Genomic DNA, 15,697 nt, shown 5'->3' on the forward strand with positions numbered 1-15,697 from the left:
TCCTTATTTTTTTCTTATAAAATGTAATGAAGAAAAAAATTCAAACTTTTGGTACTATAAAAACAGTTAGGTAATATGGCTTCAGGAAGATTGGAAGCCTTCATTAAAGCCATACATTTTATTTTTGGAAACTCTGTTCCTCAATAACTAACGAAAGCGAATCAGATTATCTCCCATAGCTTCCAGCATTTATATCCAGTTGAATGCTCTCTGCATTATGCTCCCTTGCTTCTCTCACTACTATCACCTTCTTCCTTAACACATACACAACATCAGCAGTCAAGAACATAAGCAAAACTATATAGCCACTTGATACTGATGTGATTATGATAGCATCCATGTCTGGAGAATCAATATAGCTCATTTGTTGATTGTTTTATCACATGTGAATGAGCTATACTGAACCAAACTTTAGATTATAGGAGAGTGTGTTTATACATACCATGCAAGTAGATGTACAAGTCAGCCATGTAGTAGTAACTTCCAAGTATAGCTGGAGCTTTGTATGTTCCATTGCTTCGAGTAAAACTAACAACATCCAGTTCTCGCTGTTTGAAGTTTTCCTTGCCCAATGGGAAGATAGAAATGTCTACCTTACGTTTTTGAAGACTCACATTGGTTGTAGCATTCCTTATGGACACTCTCCACATGAAGATTGGAAGACTTCAAGTAAGCCTTTAACCCTTGGATAAGTAAGTTCCTCATCGAGTTGTTTACTTCAGACAAGGAAGGATGAGGGAAGTACATGCTTCCTTTGATGGGGTTCTTGCACTCACACTTTGGACTTGTTTCCTTCCCATAATCACATGGAGAACACTTGAGGGAAGAAGATGTTGGCGAGTCTTTGGAACTCTCAGAAGCTGGATAAGTTTATTGATATCTTGAACTTAACATGATGAGTAAATGTATTAAACTTACCATATAGTGGAGATGGAATCAAAATGAGAAACATCATCATGACATATATCCCAACCTGTTGCATTCATCTTTCACGTACAAGAAAGAATATTCTTTTACTTCGTCTCCTCTTTCTTTCTTAATGTTTTTGATGTTGATAAGCAGTGGCAGATCTATAAACTATTTGTATAGGAGGCGTAAATAAAAATCACTAGATAGAATACCAAAAACTAGTTAGATTTTATCTAAAAAACCTGAATGATTATAAATATTTATAAAAAAATTTAAAAATATGTTTTTTAATTTGGATTTTTTAATTGGTAGTTTGGGTGGCTTCACCTCTGGACCGTCCTAAATATCTTCTCAGTACAAAGTTGTCTTTCTTGTGGATGGAAAGCCTTGGAACTCTATTTCCGGTTGCGAGTTGCTAATGATTGCCTTCTTAGAGGTATGTTCTTGTTTGCCTTTATATTTTTATTGTATTTTTCTCAGTAAAATGTTTGGTTCTCATTGGAATTGCATTGATTAATGTAGGATGCACAAACTCCTCTTGAATTCGCATATGAAGTATGATGTAGATGAAGGGTTAGTATTTCACCTGATTGTGGCCGAAGTAAAGGTTGTGCACAAATCCGAATACAAGAAGTAAAGGTTGTGCACAAGTTCGAATACAAGAAGTAAGATTTGGCATTCTGTGGAAGGACTTAATTCCACACCTTTCTTTCTTCTTTTTAGCTGTAAATTCTTGGCTTTAAAAGTAGCATTAGAGCATTTTTATCGGTGAACCCCTCACTTTTTGTTTTCAAGATAAGTTTTATGATTTTTTATTTTTTTCTTCGTTTGATTTAAAGAAAATAAAAAAATAATAAACAAACCAGTTGCAGGCCGCCACGTGTTGTGGGACCTGCAAAACAGTGGTTGAACCGCCTTTTACCAGCGAAGATTCGAGCATTATTCTGCCATTAACCCTCGCTTTCGAATTAACCCTAACAAATCTTTTTTCCCTTTCATATATCATCTTCCAAATTTAATATACTTTATATAATTCGGGTTTTTTCAATATAACACAAGCAAGCAAAGAACACAAGAAAATTCATAGTCAAAATCTACAAGTGAGTAGTAAAGCTTGAGTTAACACGTGGTTGGCCTATGTTTCGAGCTTATCTCCATCTTTTGTTTGGGCTGACGTCGGGCTTCAATTGTATTGGGTTTAAAAATGACTCATTCGATAACCGCTTGCAATACGTGGCTTTTAAAGCCTTTTAATATAAATGCTCAACAAAAAAAAAGGTGAGTAAAGCGTGAGAGGCGACGGAGGAGAGAAAGGGCGATAAAGTAGATCTGTCGGAGTCCGGTGTACGGCCGGCGCGTGAGCGTGCGTGCCGTCGCCGGAGTCTCTTCTAATCGGTTGTTTCTGTCGGTGCCTGTTCGCTGTCGTCTCCTCTATTTTCCGCCTTGCCTGAGCCCTGAAACGGAGCCATCTCGTGGTGGATCTGGTGTTGGAGTTAAGGCGCGGTTGTGTGGAGAAGCGAGGTGGAGAAGCTTGTTGTAAGGTCGTGGGTGTATTCCGGGGGACGGAGGCTCTCTCAGCTCCGGCTACGCCGTCTTTCTCCGGGGGGTGGAGGCTTCGCCGGCTCCACCGTCGTCGGTTTTGTCTCCGGGATGCGAAGGTATCCTATTCCTTGCATCGTCGGCTTTGGGTGGTCCGCTTGTTTGGATCGGTTACTGGTTTTGGTTGGTGATTGTTTTGTTTAACAGTGAAACTTCCTTGTGGGTGGAATCTAGATCCCCACGACCGTTAAGGTTTCACGGTGAAGAGAGGTGAAGTAAGGGAGTTCCGGTGAGTCCGGTGTCTCAGTAGCTTCGATCGTGGTGGCGAGAAGCGGTGTTCTCAATTCGCGTGTCCAGCGTTTGATATGGTTCAAAGTCGGAGGGTTCTCTCTGGCGTGAAGACAGTGCGGTGGAGAAGGGTGTTTGGTTCGTTGGAGGCTTGTCGGTTACAGAGTGTCGTCCGACGAACGGAGAGCTAGAGGTGTTTGTTCCGGTGACGTCAAGATGCAGACAGTGGAGTCGAGGCAGTGACGACGCGTATAGCGTCTATGCCGCAGATCCCGCCACGTGGCGGGCCAGCCTCCTTCACGCGTTTTCCTTGATCGGTTACACGGTTGTCTTGGTGGGTCGAGGGCCCGTTTTGGGTTTTTTTGTTGTTTCCCGTTTGTTGGGCCTCAGGCCAACTTACCAGATGTTTTGGCCCGTAATCTTGTTGTTTGGGCTTTTTGTTATGGACTTTGGATTTGTATCGGGTTTGGCCCGTTTTCTGTTCTATTATAATATTTCAATTTGGGAAAAAAAAAAAGCGTGAGAGGCGAGAGAGCCAATGAATACAAAAAACACGGATTGCTGACATGGCCGAAAAAGGATTTGAAATCCCGCCTAAACCCCTTGAAAGATATTTTTAGATATGGTGCGAAATTGAAATCGAGAAGATATTTTACAACACCCCACTTACTTAACCCTCGTTTTCACAAGGCGTACAAATCACAAACACGTAGCAGCTCATTCCTCTCTCTCTCTCTATTTTCAAACCCTACGAGAGATCTTCTTCGTCAAAAGGTATTTTCCTCCGATTTTTTTTCCTCTTGATTTCTCAAATTCTTCTCGATTGTAGATCTCTCTTGGTGATAATGTTTCTCAGAATCGAATATTCTCTCCGCTGAGATTTTTTCTCTGTTTGATTGCGTTCTGTTTCGCTAATATTTTGATTTGATTGCCTGCAGAATCGAGCAATGAAAGGAGGTAAATCAAAGGCGGATACCAAGAGCACCAAGTACGTCTCACCTTAGATAGATCGAACGATTCTTCCGTTTGTTTTTTTGTCGTCTAGTTAGCTTCTAGATCTCGGGATTTTGAAATCGGTTTTGTTCTCTGGTGTTGATTAGGCTCGCTGTGAACAAGAAGCCTGCAAAGGCAAGCAAAGCGGCGGCTAAGGATCCTAACAAACCAAAGAGGCCTTCCAGTGCCTTCTTCGTTTTCATGTAAACCATCCCCCTCAGTTTCCTGTGTATAGTAGTAATCGGCCTTGGTTTGTTATTCCGTATGTGAGATTTGTAGGAAACTTACTTTTACTAAATCGATTCAGAACATTAGATCGTATACTTAATTTAGGTTGATTAATTCGTTCCTTGATGCGTTGATTTGTATGATGTTGATGCTAATCCTTAAAATCGATTTGGCTTTGTGATATGAAAGGGAGGATTTCCGTCAGACTTACAAGAAGGATCATCCCAATAACAAATCTGTTGCTGCTGTGAGTGTTTTTACTTTGTTTTTTTTATTCGTTGAGTTGTACCATTGGCTTTTTTACAAGATATACACACTGACTAGTGAGAATGAATTCGAAACGGTTTGGTTTATTAGGTTGGGAAAGCTGGTGGACAAAAGTGGAAATCCTTGTCTGACACTGTTCGTTCTCTAATCTTTTATCTTATATGCTCTCTTTATGAGTATTTAATTAATCTTTTTGGTGTTTTTACAATGTTGTAGGAGAAGGCTCCCTACGTTGCTAAGGCTGACAACCGCAAAGTTGAGTATGAGAAGAACATGAAAGCCTACAACAAGAAGCTGGTAACCTTTTTTTTTTTTGGTTGCTCTTAGTTATTCAAGGGTGGTGGGACTGGTTGACTGACGTTGATGTGTTGGTGTTTTTTTCAGGAGGAAGGTCCAAAGGAGGACGAGGAGGAATCTGACAAGTCCGTGTCTGAGGTTAATGATGAGGATGATGCCGATGATGGGAGTGATGAGGTTTGTTCTTGTGATTCTTTCAAGTTCCTTAACAGCATCGTTGATTATGAGTTACAACTCTGTTTAGTTGCTTCTTTTGTTTATTTGCATCACTATCGTTATTTGGTTTGCTTCTTTTGTTTATCTGCATCACTATCGTTATTACTATAATACCAATATCCTCTATAAACCTCTGTGCTTGCTCTTTTTTATATGTAGGAGGAAGACGATGACTAAGTTTAGTAGCATAATATAGGACGCTGCAAGGATCTCAAGCATGTTCTTTCTTGTTTTCTCTTATAATGTTAACGAAGTTGTTTTAAATGGTTTTTCTTTTCTTACTGATTCTACGTGTAATGGAAAAAGCGAGTGTAATGAGAGATTTTGCAGCTCAATATTAAACCATTTAGCTTTTTTTTTTTAAGATAGCTCTGTGTTTGTTATGATCTAAATGCTCTTTATAATCTCCGAAACTACCCCTAGTAAAATTTTGATACGGTTGCTTATTAGAGTTACATCTCTAATGAAATCTCAATATACAGTCAATGTTTCATTATCTACCCGCAGTAATAACACGCTCTTAATTAAGGTGTTCCAAAAAGTTTATTCCATGACTTTACTTTCTGTTTGGTTGAATTGACTTTAGCTACAAAGGTTGTTAAAATTGTCTGTAGGCCTTCTTTACAATGACCAAAGCCATGATGAGTTGGTACTCTTTTCACTTTATAAAACCCATACAGAATTAAAGAATGCATAATTACATAATTTTTATACAAGAAATGTGCTAATCCTGATCATTCTTGACACTAGTGGAGATTGAGAGCGGGATCCGCGTAGCATATGTTTCTATCAACGAACCTTTTTGGTCGTAAATTCATACATTTTATTCTTTAATCACAACAATGAAAAAGGAAGCATGCTCTTTAGTTCTCTATTATCTTTTAATTATTAGTCACAAAGATAATATTTTATATTGTGCTGTGATTAAGCCTTGCTTCCGGCTTTATGTAACCACTATATATAAAGTAAAATGCACAATTTGCACTCTTCTACTCATACAAGCAAAGCTACTGATGAAAATAATACATGGACTTGATTTCTGTTGGTTTTATATGTCATTCACACGTAGGATTAAGATCATCTTCTTATATCATTTTGGAATTTAACACCTTTTTAATTTCTAAAATGGTGGATTGACCCGTAAAACTCGAATAAAACGTTGAAATACTAACACTAGATAGTGACACATGATTGACCGAGATCAATCCTAAGAATATTACACTGGATGGTTATAAGATATACATTTACAGAACTAAGAATCTAATGTGATCAGTTGTAATCAAATTGTATCCCTAATTTCTCTCTAATTAACCGGTAAGTATATTTTTTTCTTAAAAAAAAAAATCAGTCCAGTTGATCATTAGTAATCTTTTCAGAAAAGTGTTTTATATAACGGTAATAAACAAAATTAAAGATCCTTTATTCGTAAAAAGAAAGATGTATAAATCAATCACTGTCTTACATATTATCTCACTTCATATATATGGTAAAAAAAAAGAAGAGGAGAAAGCAAAGTGGTGAAAGAGAGATGGAGAAAGAGAGCCAAAACGGTGCGTATGTTGGAAGAGGAGTTATGACGGAGGAGCAAATGGAGACTCTCCGTAAGCAGATCGCCGTCTACGCCGTTATCTGTGAACAGCTCGCTCTCCTCCACAACTCTCTCTCTTCTTTCCACCCTCTCTCCTCAGGTACACTTCTTTCTCTCTACATATAGTGTTGTAAACGCGGCGTTTTGTAATGCAAACGTTTTGCTTATGCTATTTTGGTGTAAGAGAGTGTAAACTGCGTTTGTTTAAATTATAGTTACTAGCGACTAGCAAACGCACTTTGCAGTTAGGTTAGTTAATACATATCTATACTTGGAAGAAACTTAAGGCTCACGTCACGTATAGGAATGAATCCAAACGGTGGTGGATACTTTGATCCGATGGTGGTGGCATCATCAAGCGCTCATCAGAGGATATCGACTCGGAACCGATGGACTCCGACGTCGACGCAGCTTCAAATACTTGAGAGCATTTACGAGGAAAGAAGTGGAACACCGAACCGACGGAGGATCAGAGAGATCGCAGCGGAACTGTCTGAACATGGACAGATCACGGAGACAAATGTTTACAACTGGTTTCAGAACCGGAGGGCTCGGTCCAAAAGAAAGCAAACACCTCATACGACGACGACAGATACTGGTCCTGCTGAAGATGCGGCGGTGGTGACGACGGATGAGAAGAGGAGTTGTGGAGATTCTGGAGGGTTTGAGTCTTATGAGCATATACTCTTCCCCAGTCCTGACTTAGGTAAGTACTCAAATACTATTCCATATGATTTTACACCAATTCATTTATTTGTGTGTTTAAAAGTTCGGTTTGGTTAAAAAAAAGTTCGGTTCGGTTTGTAATCTTTTATGTTTCGCTCCGGTTTACGTTTTCTGAGTACAATATTAGCGTGATAGTTGATTTGATTTTGGTCTTGTTCGGTTTGATTTTTATGTTTAATCTTATCTGATGAGGTGATCGACTTGTGGTGATTTCAGGGATTGAGCATTTGTTGAGCAGAGGGGAGCTTTCTGGAGAGTTCAATTCGTATAGACTGTGACATAAAAAAAAAACAAAGAATGATGAAAGTCTCTAGTCTCCACTCTTTCTTTTCTTCATGTTTCTACAAGACCAAGCAATACATTTCGTTATGTTAATTAAAATGATATTATTATGTACTGATTATGTATGTGTTTTGTGTGTCATTAACAAGTGTTTTGTAGTATATTTTTTTGTTTCGCAAATTGATATGCCCACATTTGATACAGAGGATTAGAAAGAAAGAAAATGTGCAAAAAAAGACACTGGGATTCAATAGATTTTCTATACTACAACATTCTCGAAAGCAAATGGGAAATGTTTTGAACGGCTAAGGAAAAAAACACGCATGTCAGTCATATGATCGCACGGTACCTGCATTCCCTGTGAGATAAATAGACAAGAATTAGACAAGAATTGTCTAATATATAAATAGAAGTCCAACTTTAATTAGAACGAGGTCTTTTGGGAAGAAGCCCAAAACCAAATCCATGTGGGCTTTACTGCTTCGGTCCAAAGTGAACAATATCGTACTAATCGGATAAATAGAGTTGGACACGGGATTTCATAATCCCAACAGTTGATATCAAACTAAGTCCCACATTGGAAAATTAGACGATAATTTCTAAGCCCAACATTCCCTAGACGTGCGTGGGATTTTAAGTAAAGAAAGTGTTCATATGAAAAAGATACTATTCTCAAAAATAAAAATGACACTTTCATTACTAACGAGATATTCAGATATATAATTATTTACATTCATAAAAGATGGAAAATTTAATAACCCAATAAATTATGTATGTTATGTATATATGACCAATTCACCATGAGTTGTGGGATTGCCATGACCTAAACACAAAGCTAAGTACGGAACAAAGCTGGCAATGTTCAGATGCAAAAGCCAAAACTTTCTTCAACCACAGATGCAAAGTTCATTGGTTGCCATCAGTTGCGAGGAGAAGCTTGATGCCGGTTTGGCTTTCTTGACTTGACTACCCTCTCACTTGTGAATCAAAGGGGCTCAGCATGTCAATGCGGGAATAACATCCATTTTTCTAGGCAGTCTTGCTTGTTGGCTAACTGCGTCTCGGTAGTCTCAACTGCACACAGACGAAAGAAAGATGATTAATATTAAGGTTACGGAACTAGACTACCAGTAAACAGTCTTCCACAGACCTTTGATTTTGTACTTCTCCATCCTCCTGAATTTTGCTGCTGCGTTGGAGAGTATGCAAATCTCTCTATCGACTTGAACACATCAATCTTGTCCGGTTCTGTCTTAGTGACATCAGGAGATCCCTACAAAACCAATAGAAAGATTGTTGTTTATTCCTAAAAAATGAAATCGAGATACAAAAACTATATTTAAACCTCATAATATAAGATGCTAGACTTTGTCTTGAAAGCATTAAACTCATCTTAGTTCAGTCTCAAAATTGTAATCTCCATTTATTCCCAACTGAAACATCAGATTGCTTCTCTTATATAAGAGTATGGCGTGCGAGAATACCTCATGCTTTAACGCTGTTTCCTTGCTTGGATCATCTACTGTGACATCTACTTGATCAGCAAAGAACAAAATCTGCCAACAAGTAAAGATCCTGATATTACCAGAGGTCAAGACAGTGGACCAAATCATTAATTACTACTAAAGCCGGCTTACTTTGCTCAGAAACTGGACATTTGATGAATCAGTAGCCTTAACTTGCACTCCGAGACACGTATTTGGGATACTACAGAAAGGGCAAAAGATAGTATTGAAAACACATCCATCTTGCTGGCACCAAATGCCTTGACCTTTTGCGCTTTCAGAACTTCTGCAGAGTCTCTGATTAACTAATGCGCAATCTGTCATGACAACTGAAACACTTGTTGGCATTTCTTCAGGACCGGTTCCTAATGTTTCTTTCAGGAGAGACAGCAAATACGTTTTGGAAGACGAAGTCAACACGCATTTGGGATGTGAGTGGCTCTCAGGGTGACCTAAAGAACTTCTGCAGAGTGAACAAGATATCTTCATCACTCTCTGATTCACTTCCGGAAAAGCATATACATTGTCGTTTTGTGATCTTGATTCGGTACTCCCTAACCCAAATTCAATTCTTCTGGTCAAACTTGTGTGATCTGTGGGTCTAGTACTAGGAGCACTACTGTTTTCTTCTTCTTCTTCAAGGTCAATGACTGGAGAGCTTGTAAATTTTCTTCTCTTCAAAGCATGGGAATTTACACTCATGTTCAAAGGTGACTCTGCTCCAAGAGGAGATTTTCTTAAGTTTCCAGTAGATTTACGCTGCTTCAGGAATTCATCAGGAGACCTCGGGGATCTCAGACTTGTTGCTGGGCTAGAGCTCTCATTCTTCGAGCAAGAACATGGACTGGCTCCAGAAATACCTTTGAACATACCAGAGATTTCCTTAACAAATGATGTTTCTGGATCTTCATCACAATTGGTTACCGACGACGCCTCACAACACCTGCACATGAGAGTTTTTAAGTTTGCAGAAACATATGTATAACATAAATTTACATTCTGCAGTATTTAATCAAAAATTCACATGAAATGCTAGCTATTGAGTTGAAGCTACCTTAAGACATCTATTCCTCATTATACGTATATGGTTTGAATCTTATAAAATTCAGGTAAGTATTAAGCAAAACTTGTCTGATATATTTACCCAGGCTCAGGTTGGACCTCACACTCAAGGTCAATGACTTCTTCCTCTTTAACTTGAATGAATGTTTGAGTAGGTATGTCACCTACAGATGATGACTGAGAAATGGAGGTTCCATAGTTCACACCAGAAAGCCGCATGGATCTAGAGCCTTCAGCTATTTTTGATTTCCAGTCTTCAGTCATAAAATGATATTTTGCATTCGAACTTGTATAGTCCTCCACTTTCAACACCTTCTTGCCTGCGATATCCTGCACAAACGTTCATGATCAATAAGAAAACAAATTCATGAGGAAACAACGCAGACCAGAAAACATATTTGCTTTTAGAATGTACTTTTAATTCTGCATGATCGCATTCTTTCTGAAACTGATTTTCCGTCTTTATGCATTCCTTTCTTAGGTTTTCCGAAGAAAAATTATGTTCGACAGTGTGATCCTGGGACCCTAACATCTTACTGTCGACTCGTTCCTGCATGCAATTCTCGCACTTTAATGGTTATGTAATAAAGTTTCTCGGAAGGGACTAAGATGGTTTGAACCTTGGCACCGTTGAAAAAAGATCTTAACCCTTCCATCGATTCTTCAAAATTATCATACAGTTTGATAGACTGCCTTAGCCACTTTGAAATAGACGCTCTGTTCCTTTGTTCTCTGTATCGCTCATCTGCACATCAAAACAAAGGCAAATTTCTCATAGCTGAATAGAACAAAGTGTTTTAATAGTGTTGAGCAGTGACTATCCATTGAAATCTTATAAGTACCCAAAAATATGATGGCCCCATAATCAAACCTATGCCGGATACATCGCCCTGTAAAGAAAAATACATTGATGAATGACCTGTTACAAATTGACTGGAACCAAGTGACAAAATGCAGGTTATCACATCAAACCTGCTGCTTGATTTAAAGCACGATAGGCTTGTTGGCAATACCAATCACTCCCTCCAAGAAGGTTCTTAGATGATTTATACATATCATTATATTTTTTCTTTAGTCCGACTTGAAGATCATGCCTATCAATAAAGTGACTAGTTAGAAAACAGTACTCTGAAGAAGATCAGAAAACAAAGCTGACAAGGGAAATAGAAATCTTACAAGTTTGGAAACGGAATGCCAACAATTATCTGTGTTTAATTTAATCATCAAGGTTAACAGGCCATTCATTCACCAAATTTTCCTAAAGCCGCAGCAAAGGGTTACAGTAAATGATTAAACAAAATACCAAGACAATGCAGTTGAAAAGGATACGACCGCCCTGGCGTTGTCATCAGCAAAGTCAATTCCTTCTGAAACCTGTGAGAAACATGTAGAGTAACTCATATCTCAATCCATTTACACTTATATCTTAGGATCGTATAGCTCACTTTAATTGTACACCAATTATAGAAACCAAAAAAAAATGACAAACCTTTCCTCTACAAACTGCAAAAAATGCAGCTCCTTTCTTGGAATCATCCTGAGCCTCAGTTTTAACTAGCCCCGCTTTCTTCAATCTTCTATTTCTTCCTATCAATCGGTTCTTCCCGCGTATAGAATCATAATAACCCTTCAGAACAGAATCGAATTCATCCTGGGCTCCTCCTCTCGGCTCTGCAAGGATAATTTATTTGAGGTTTTAGACAAGAAAACAAAATGCATCACTATATATGATCTATTTTTTTTGGAACAGTTTCTACATGATCAGCGAAGGTAAAAGTTACCCACCAACAAAGAGGTCCTTCTTCAAGCAGAGCCGAGACCATTGACCAGTTTCACGCCAACGAGTGCAGAGCTTTTCCATTAACTTATAGCTTGGAAAGAATACAAGCGAGCCACCTGGAACAATAGTGCAAACTTCTTCCAACGATTTCCCTAGCGCATCCTTCAAAGAAAAGTAGAGGATCGTGTCAATAGACGAAAACCATGCATCTCAGTACCAAAACAACAGATTTACACAGTACCTGGAATGAGTATGAATCAGCTGTTTTATAACTTCCATTTAGGGGATAATTACCAGGACCATTGGAGATTGCACCAGCCCACACCTGGAACAAAGAGGCGGTTAAATCATATATTCAGTTCTGGAAACCGTTCCTAAGCGGAGGGATTTAGTCACAACCTGCAGATTAATATCAATCACATGTGGGGCTTCTAAACAAGTGCCAAACTGCATCCCAAGTTCAGATGAGAAAGAATTCATCGGTGACAAAGTCCTATATTTCACAACCAAAAAAAAAAATCAAAAACTTAATCACTACTGAAAGAGATGGCTCAAGAAACATAAAAATTTAGCAAACCTCTAGCCCATGAGGGTAAGGTAAAGAGTAGAATGTTATGCATAGATCTAATGTTGAGATACATATAAGACCGCAAAAAAATGTGATCAAACTAACTAAAAAGATAAGTGTGATCCATTGTACACTGATGACGTCGTGGTTTTTCAAAAATTCATATTCTTTGCAGAAATTAATAAGTTCTTACTTTGCAGAAGAAATAGTCAGGGTAGTACTTACCCGGATGTTAAAATGATGGATAAAGAAAGATCAGCTAAGTCTTTGAAAACAACGGACGGATTCATACACCACAAGCTGAAAGTATGCGTCCAGGTACCAGAAGAATCTCCTGCATCCCAGCAGACCAAAAATGAACACCTTTTGTTTCTACAGACGGGTAAAACTTCAACAAATTCCACTAAATAGATCTCTCAGAAAGTCACGTTTACCTCTTTTAGTAGAGCGTTGTAAACCCAGTTGGTAATCTAAGATGTGACTTCCATTTCTTGAAAAGAAGTATGTAAGTGAAGCGAACAACTCTGCATGAAAGTTGGGCAATAAGCTCTCGCATCCTTAAAATGATAATACAAAAAAACAATGCTTAATAAATTTAGTTAAGAGTAAGACGCAAGAAAACCTTCTAGTGTCAAAACAGAGATCCCACTTAAATGAAGCATATCTGATTCCATTTCTGCTTCCTTTGATGTTCTAATCGCCTTGAACAGTAAACACAATATCACGTTCAATTATAGTATAAAGGCATGTGAGCAAAGCCAGATAACAGAGAAGAACTGACTTACCTTTGTAAAGCAATTCAATAAGATTGGGAAGCACTCCCGACTAATATTAGATTCCTCGAGCTCTTTTAAAGCTTTATCTCCAGTCCAGCTGTTGGATGATAGACAGACAAAAATCTTATGAAGAGTAATGCATATAAATATGCATGCTCCTAACAAATTACACTTGCAACAAAACATTTCTCAAGGAAATAAGAAACCAAGAATATAGATACAGTTGGAACCTTTTCAAATTATAAAGTAACGAGATGATTGGAAGAAGACTTTCAACCTACCTAGAGAAATAGTGCTGAAAATCACGTTTTTCTAGAGAATCCTTTTTTCTCCCAATCCAGCTTATCAATCCCTAAATCCATAAAACACTGAATATTAAAAGCAGTCATCAGTTGTACCTCTGAATATTATTTTGCAACAAATGAATTACCTCTACTACTTCACATAAGGGTTGATATATCATTGGCTGGGCCACGCTCATCTGTTCCAGTTCACTCTGCAATTCTGTATAACATAAAGCCACATTAAGTAAAAGTCAGTGAACAGAAACATGAATAAGAGCAGAGATAGTTTGAGTATATACTGAAAAGAGTCTCTTCGTCCAAGTTAATGCTTCCTGCTTCACGAGCAATGTCTTCCATATTGCTGTGGACAGGGAAAGTGTTTAGTCAACAAACTTACCACCAACATCAGAAACTTGTTGCCAACTAACGAATTCACATATAAGTGCAAATATTCTAAACCTACAGAGAGGTTCTGAAGCTTACTGTGCTTCATCAAATATTATAATCGCTCCTTTCAGATCTACTTCAACTCCTGCTCGAATGACAGGATTAACTATGTATGAATAAGGGCAAAAAACCAGTTCTGCATTCTCCGCCAATGACCAGGCAGCATAATATGGACAGCCTACAAAAAAAAATTACCTGAGATTAAGAAATGGAAAAAAAAAAACTAAAAGTGATTCCAAATTTCACCTCTAACACTTTTCCCAACTTTGACAAGATCTTCAATATCGTGAATCTCATTGTGACCTCTCTGCTGAAGTGATGGGTGAGCTGTGATTTTACTAACGTTCCTGAAAGTAAAGGAAAACGATTACGTGATTTAACGAGCTAGCAACAAAAGAGGAAAAACAAAGAACTTATATCATAAGGAAAGAAACTCACTTGAACTCAGCACATTGTATGTTTGTCTTATCTTTTAGAAGCAACCGACTAGACAAAAGAAATACACGTTCAGCATTGACGTTATGCAGTAAATGAAAAAAAAAATGGTGCAATGATATGAATGTGGATGAAGAGTTACCATTCTTCATCTACATTCTCTTTCCCATGTACATGACGATTAGTGCAGTAATGCTTTCTTGAAGCCTTACACGACGACGATGTAAAAAAAACACAAATCATCTTGACTAATTAACCATAAGTAAAACAAAGCCTAATAGAGAGCAAAAACAAAATTTGAGCATACCAATACAGCCATGGGAACTCTGTAACCAGTCTTCTTATACTCACGAATGACTTGTGTAATCTGAGAATGAGTTCGTCTAAAAAACAAAACAAAAAACAATTAATAATACTATAAATACATTGAATTACCAGGCAGCAATTTAGTATTGTAATGCTGCTTACGAAGCATAGTAAATGGTAGGAACTTTGGGTTTCTTTTTAGTTGCAGCTTCAGCTGGTTCCTTATTGCTAGGCATAGGAGTATCTACTCATACATTAACCAGATATCAAAAAATTAAAACCGATTCAGTTAGCAATAAACCAGAGCTTAACCGGAAATTGAAAATTTATACCGGTTCATCTTCCCCAATCTAAAACCCTAATCAATACATGCGATCGATCAGTACCTGAGGGTTGCGTTTCGGGAATGAACCCGCCTCCATGATTCAACGGATCGGCGGCTGCCTCGGGCGCAGCTTTGGAAGAATGCGATAAGTTCCCTTTCAGAATCCGCGATTTGTGGTTCTGCTGCCAAGCGAGCACCGAGCAGAGCAGGGAGAGGGATTTGCCCGTGCCGGTGGGAGACTCGAGCAGCGCGTGGCAGTGTCCGTCTCTCTGGGCGCGATCGAGCGTGGAGATGACGCGGCTCATGAAGGCGAGCTGGGTGCCGTAGGGCTGGTAAGGGAACTCGACTTGGAGGCCTCCGATTTGGTAGACGTTTTTGGGGGTTTTGGTTTGTTTCGATTCCGAATTGGTGGTTACGCAAACCATTTCTTCGTCGTTGAGATTCTTCGGAGGACCGGTGAGGGGGGGGGAGAAGATGAGAACTGAGGTTTTGAGGATTTAGCGTTGGTGATAAATGGGCGGGAAAATTTGACGAGTTTTCTCTTGTTTTGGCGCTCGTTGGGTTTTAATACGGGAAGCTAAGATTTGAAAACGACGTGCAGTTCTGGGTTGTTGAGAGAGAACGGTGATAGTTTTGTATCCACTATTGTGACGATGGATAATCAGTGGGCTTCTGTAGAAAACCCCATTCATTTCTCTTTCTTACAGTTATGGCAATATTACAGTTATGGCAATATGTTACAAAACTTACAAAGCACGCTTCTCAATCTTTTTTTTGTAACTGGCTTCATTATACTAAAATTAAAAGGCAAATGTTTACAAAAGCATAATAGCTCTAGTTAAGGAGCAAAGCCCAATTAAACTCATATATTAGAAC

General features: G+C 38.5%; 3 protein-coding genes across 4 annotated transcripts; 2 read left to right on the top strand and 1 right to left on the bottom strand.

Moving 5' to 3' along the window:
• Positions 1-3,361: 3,361 nt before the first annotated feature.
• LOC108851063 (high mobility group B protein 3) lies at positions 3,362-5,101 on the top strand. The gene is made up of 8 exons (XM_057009638.1): positions 3,362-3,510; positions 3,675-3,724; positions 3,837-3,932; positions 4,147-4,204; positions 4,315-4,359; positions 4,441-4,521; positions 4,609-4,698; positions 4,897-5,101. The coding sequence occupies exons 2-8, from the start codon at positions 3,684-3,686 to the stop codon at positions 4,912-4,914; spliced, it is 429 nt and encodes a 142-aa protein (XP_056865618.1). The 5' UTR covers positions 3,362-3,510; positions 3,675-3,683; the 3' UTR covers positions 4,915-5,101.
• Positions 5,102-5,980: 879 nt separating this feature from the next.
• Positions 5,981-7,496, top strand: LOC108853278 (WUSCHEL-related homeobox 14). 2 transcript variants are annotated; one of them, XM_018626710.2, is made up of 4 exons: positions 5,981-6,051; positions 6,236-6,425; positions 6,630-7,031; positions 7,268-7,496. In XM_018626710.2, exons 2-4 carry the CDS (start codon positions 6,266-6,268, stop codon positions 7,327-7,329), a joined length of 624 nt encoding a protein of 207 aa, XP_018482212.1. In that variant the 5' UTR covers positions 5,981-6,051; positions 6,236-6,265; the 3' UTR covers positions 7,330-7,496. The 2 variants fall into 2 exon arrangements, with proteins under 2 accessions (XP_018482212.1, XP_056858767.1); XM_057002787.1 differs by lacking the exon at positions 5,981-6,051 and having other exon boundaries at positions 6,159-6,425.
• A 506-nt stretch (positions 7,497-8,002) lies between these two features.
• Positions 8,003-15,447, bottom strand: LOC108813429 (uncharacterized). Its single transcript, XM_018586023.2, has 29 exons — positions 14,883-15,447; positions 14,659-14,740; positions 14,498-14,573; positions 14,333-14,397; positions 14,194-14,241; positions 14,002-14,102; positions 13,792-13,933; positions 13,608-13,669; positions 13,455-13,528; positions 13,306-13,376; positions 13,034-13,121; positions 12,871-12,949; positions 12,683-12,772; positions 12,474-12,582; positions 12,080-12,173; positions 11,922-12,005; positions 11,686-11,842; positions 11,390-11,571; positions 11,230-11,274; positions 11,077-11,105; positions 10,873-10,994; positions 10,743-10,790; positions 10,521-10,645; positions 10,316-10,450; positions 9,983-10,230; positions 8,971-9,781; positions 8,818-8,889; positions 8,484-8,606; positions 8,003-8,407 (listed from the first exon to the last, which is right to left on the bottom strand). The coding sequence occupies exons 1-29, from the start codon at positions 15,244-15,246 to the stop codon at positions 8,384-8,386; spliced, it is 3,750 nt and encodes a 1,249-aa protein (XP_018441525.2). The 5' UTR covers positions 15,247-15,447; the 3' UTR covers positions 8,003-8,383.
• Between the last annotated feature and the right edge of the window lie 250 nt (positions 15,448-15,697).

This window comes from Raphanus sativus, chromosome 1 (assembly GCF_000801105.2).
Source record: "Raphanus sativus cultivar WK10039 chromosome 1, ASM80110v3, whole genome shotgun sequence".
Lineage (NCBI taxonomy): Eukaryota > Viridiplantae > Streptophyta > Magnoliopsida > Brassicales > Brassicaceae > Raphanus > Raphanus sativus.

What these genes read in the sequence shown, in the direction of transcription:
- LOC108853278 (XM_057002787.1), top strand. Translation starts at nt 6,221, where the DNA reads ATGGTAAAAAAAAAGAAGAGGAGAAAGCAAAGTGGTGAAAGAGAGATG. An exon ending in TTTCCACCCTCTCTCCTCAG is followed by an intron (nt 6,426 to 6,629) that starts GTACACTTCTTT and finishes CGTCACGTATAG; the next exon opens with GAATGAATCCAAACGGTGGT. An exon ending in CTTCCCCAGTCCTGACTTAG is followed by an intron (nt 7,032 to 7,267) that starts GTAAGTACTCAA and finishes TGGTGATTTCAG; the next exon opens with GGATTGAGCATTTGTTGAGC.
- LOC108851063 (XM_057009638.1), top strand. Translation starts at nt 3,684, where the DNA reads ATGAAAGGAGGTAAATCAAAGGCGGATACCAAGAGCACCAA. An exon ending in GCGGATACCAAGAGCACCAA is followed by an intron (nt 3,725 to 3,836) that starts GTACGTCTCACC and finishes GGTGTTGATTAG; the next exon opens with GCTCGCTGTGAACAAGAAGC. An exon ending in AGTGCCTTCTTCGTTTTCAT is followed by an intron (nt 3,933 to 4,146) that starts GTAAACCATCCC and finishes GTGATATGAAAG; the next exon opens with GGAGGATTTCCGTCAGACTT.
- LOC108813429 (XM_018586023.2), bottom strand. Translation starts at nt 15,246, where the DNA reads ATGGTTTGCGTAACCACCAATTCGGAATCGAAACAAACCAAAACCCCC. An exon ending in CCTACCATTTACTATGCTTC is followed by an intron (nt 14,574 to 14,658) that starts GTAAGCAGCATT and finishes TTTGTTTTTTAG; the next exon opens with ACGAACTCATTCTCAGATTA. An exon ending in CTTTTTTCAACGGTGCCAAG is followed by an intron (nt 10,451 to 10,520) that starts GTTCAAACCATC and finishes AATTGCATGCAG; the next exon opens with GAACGAGTCGACAGTAAGAT.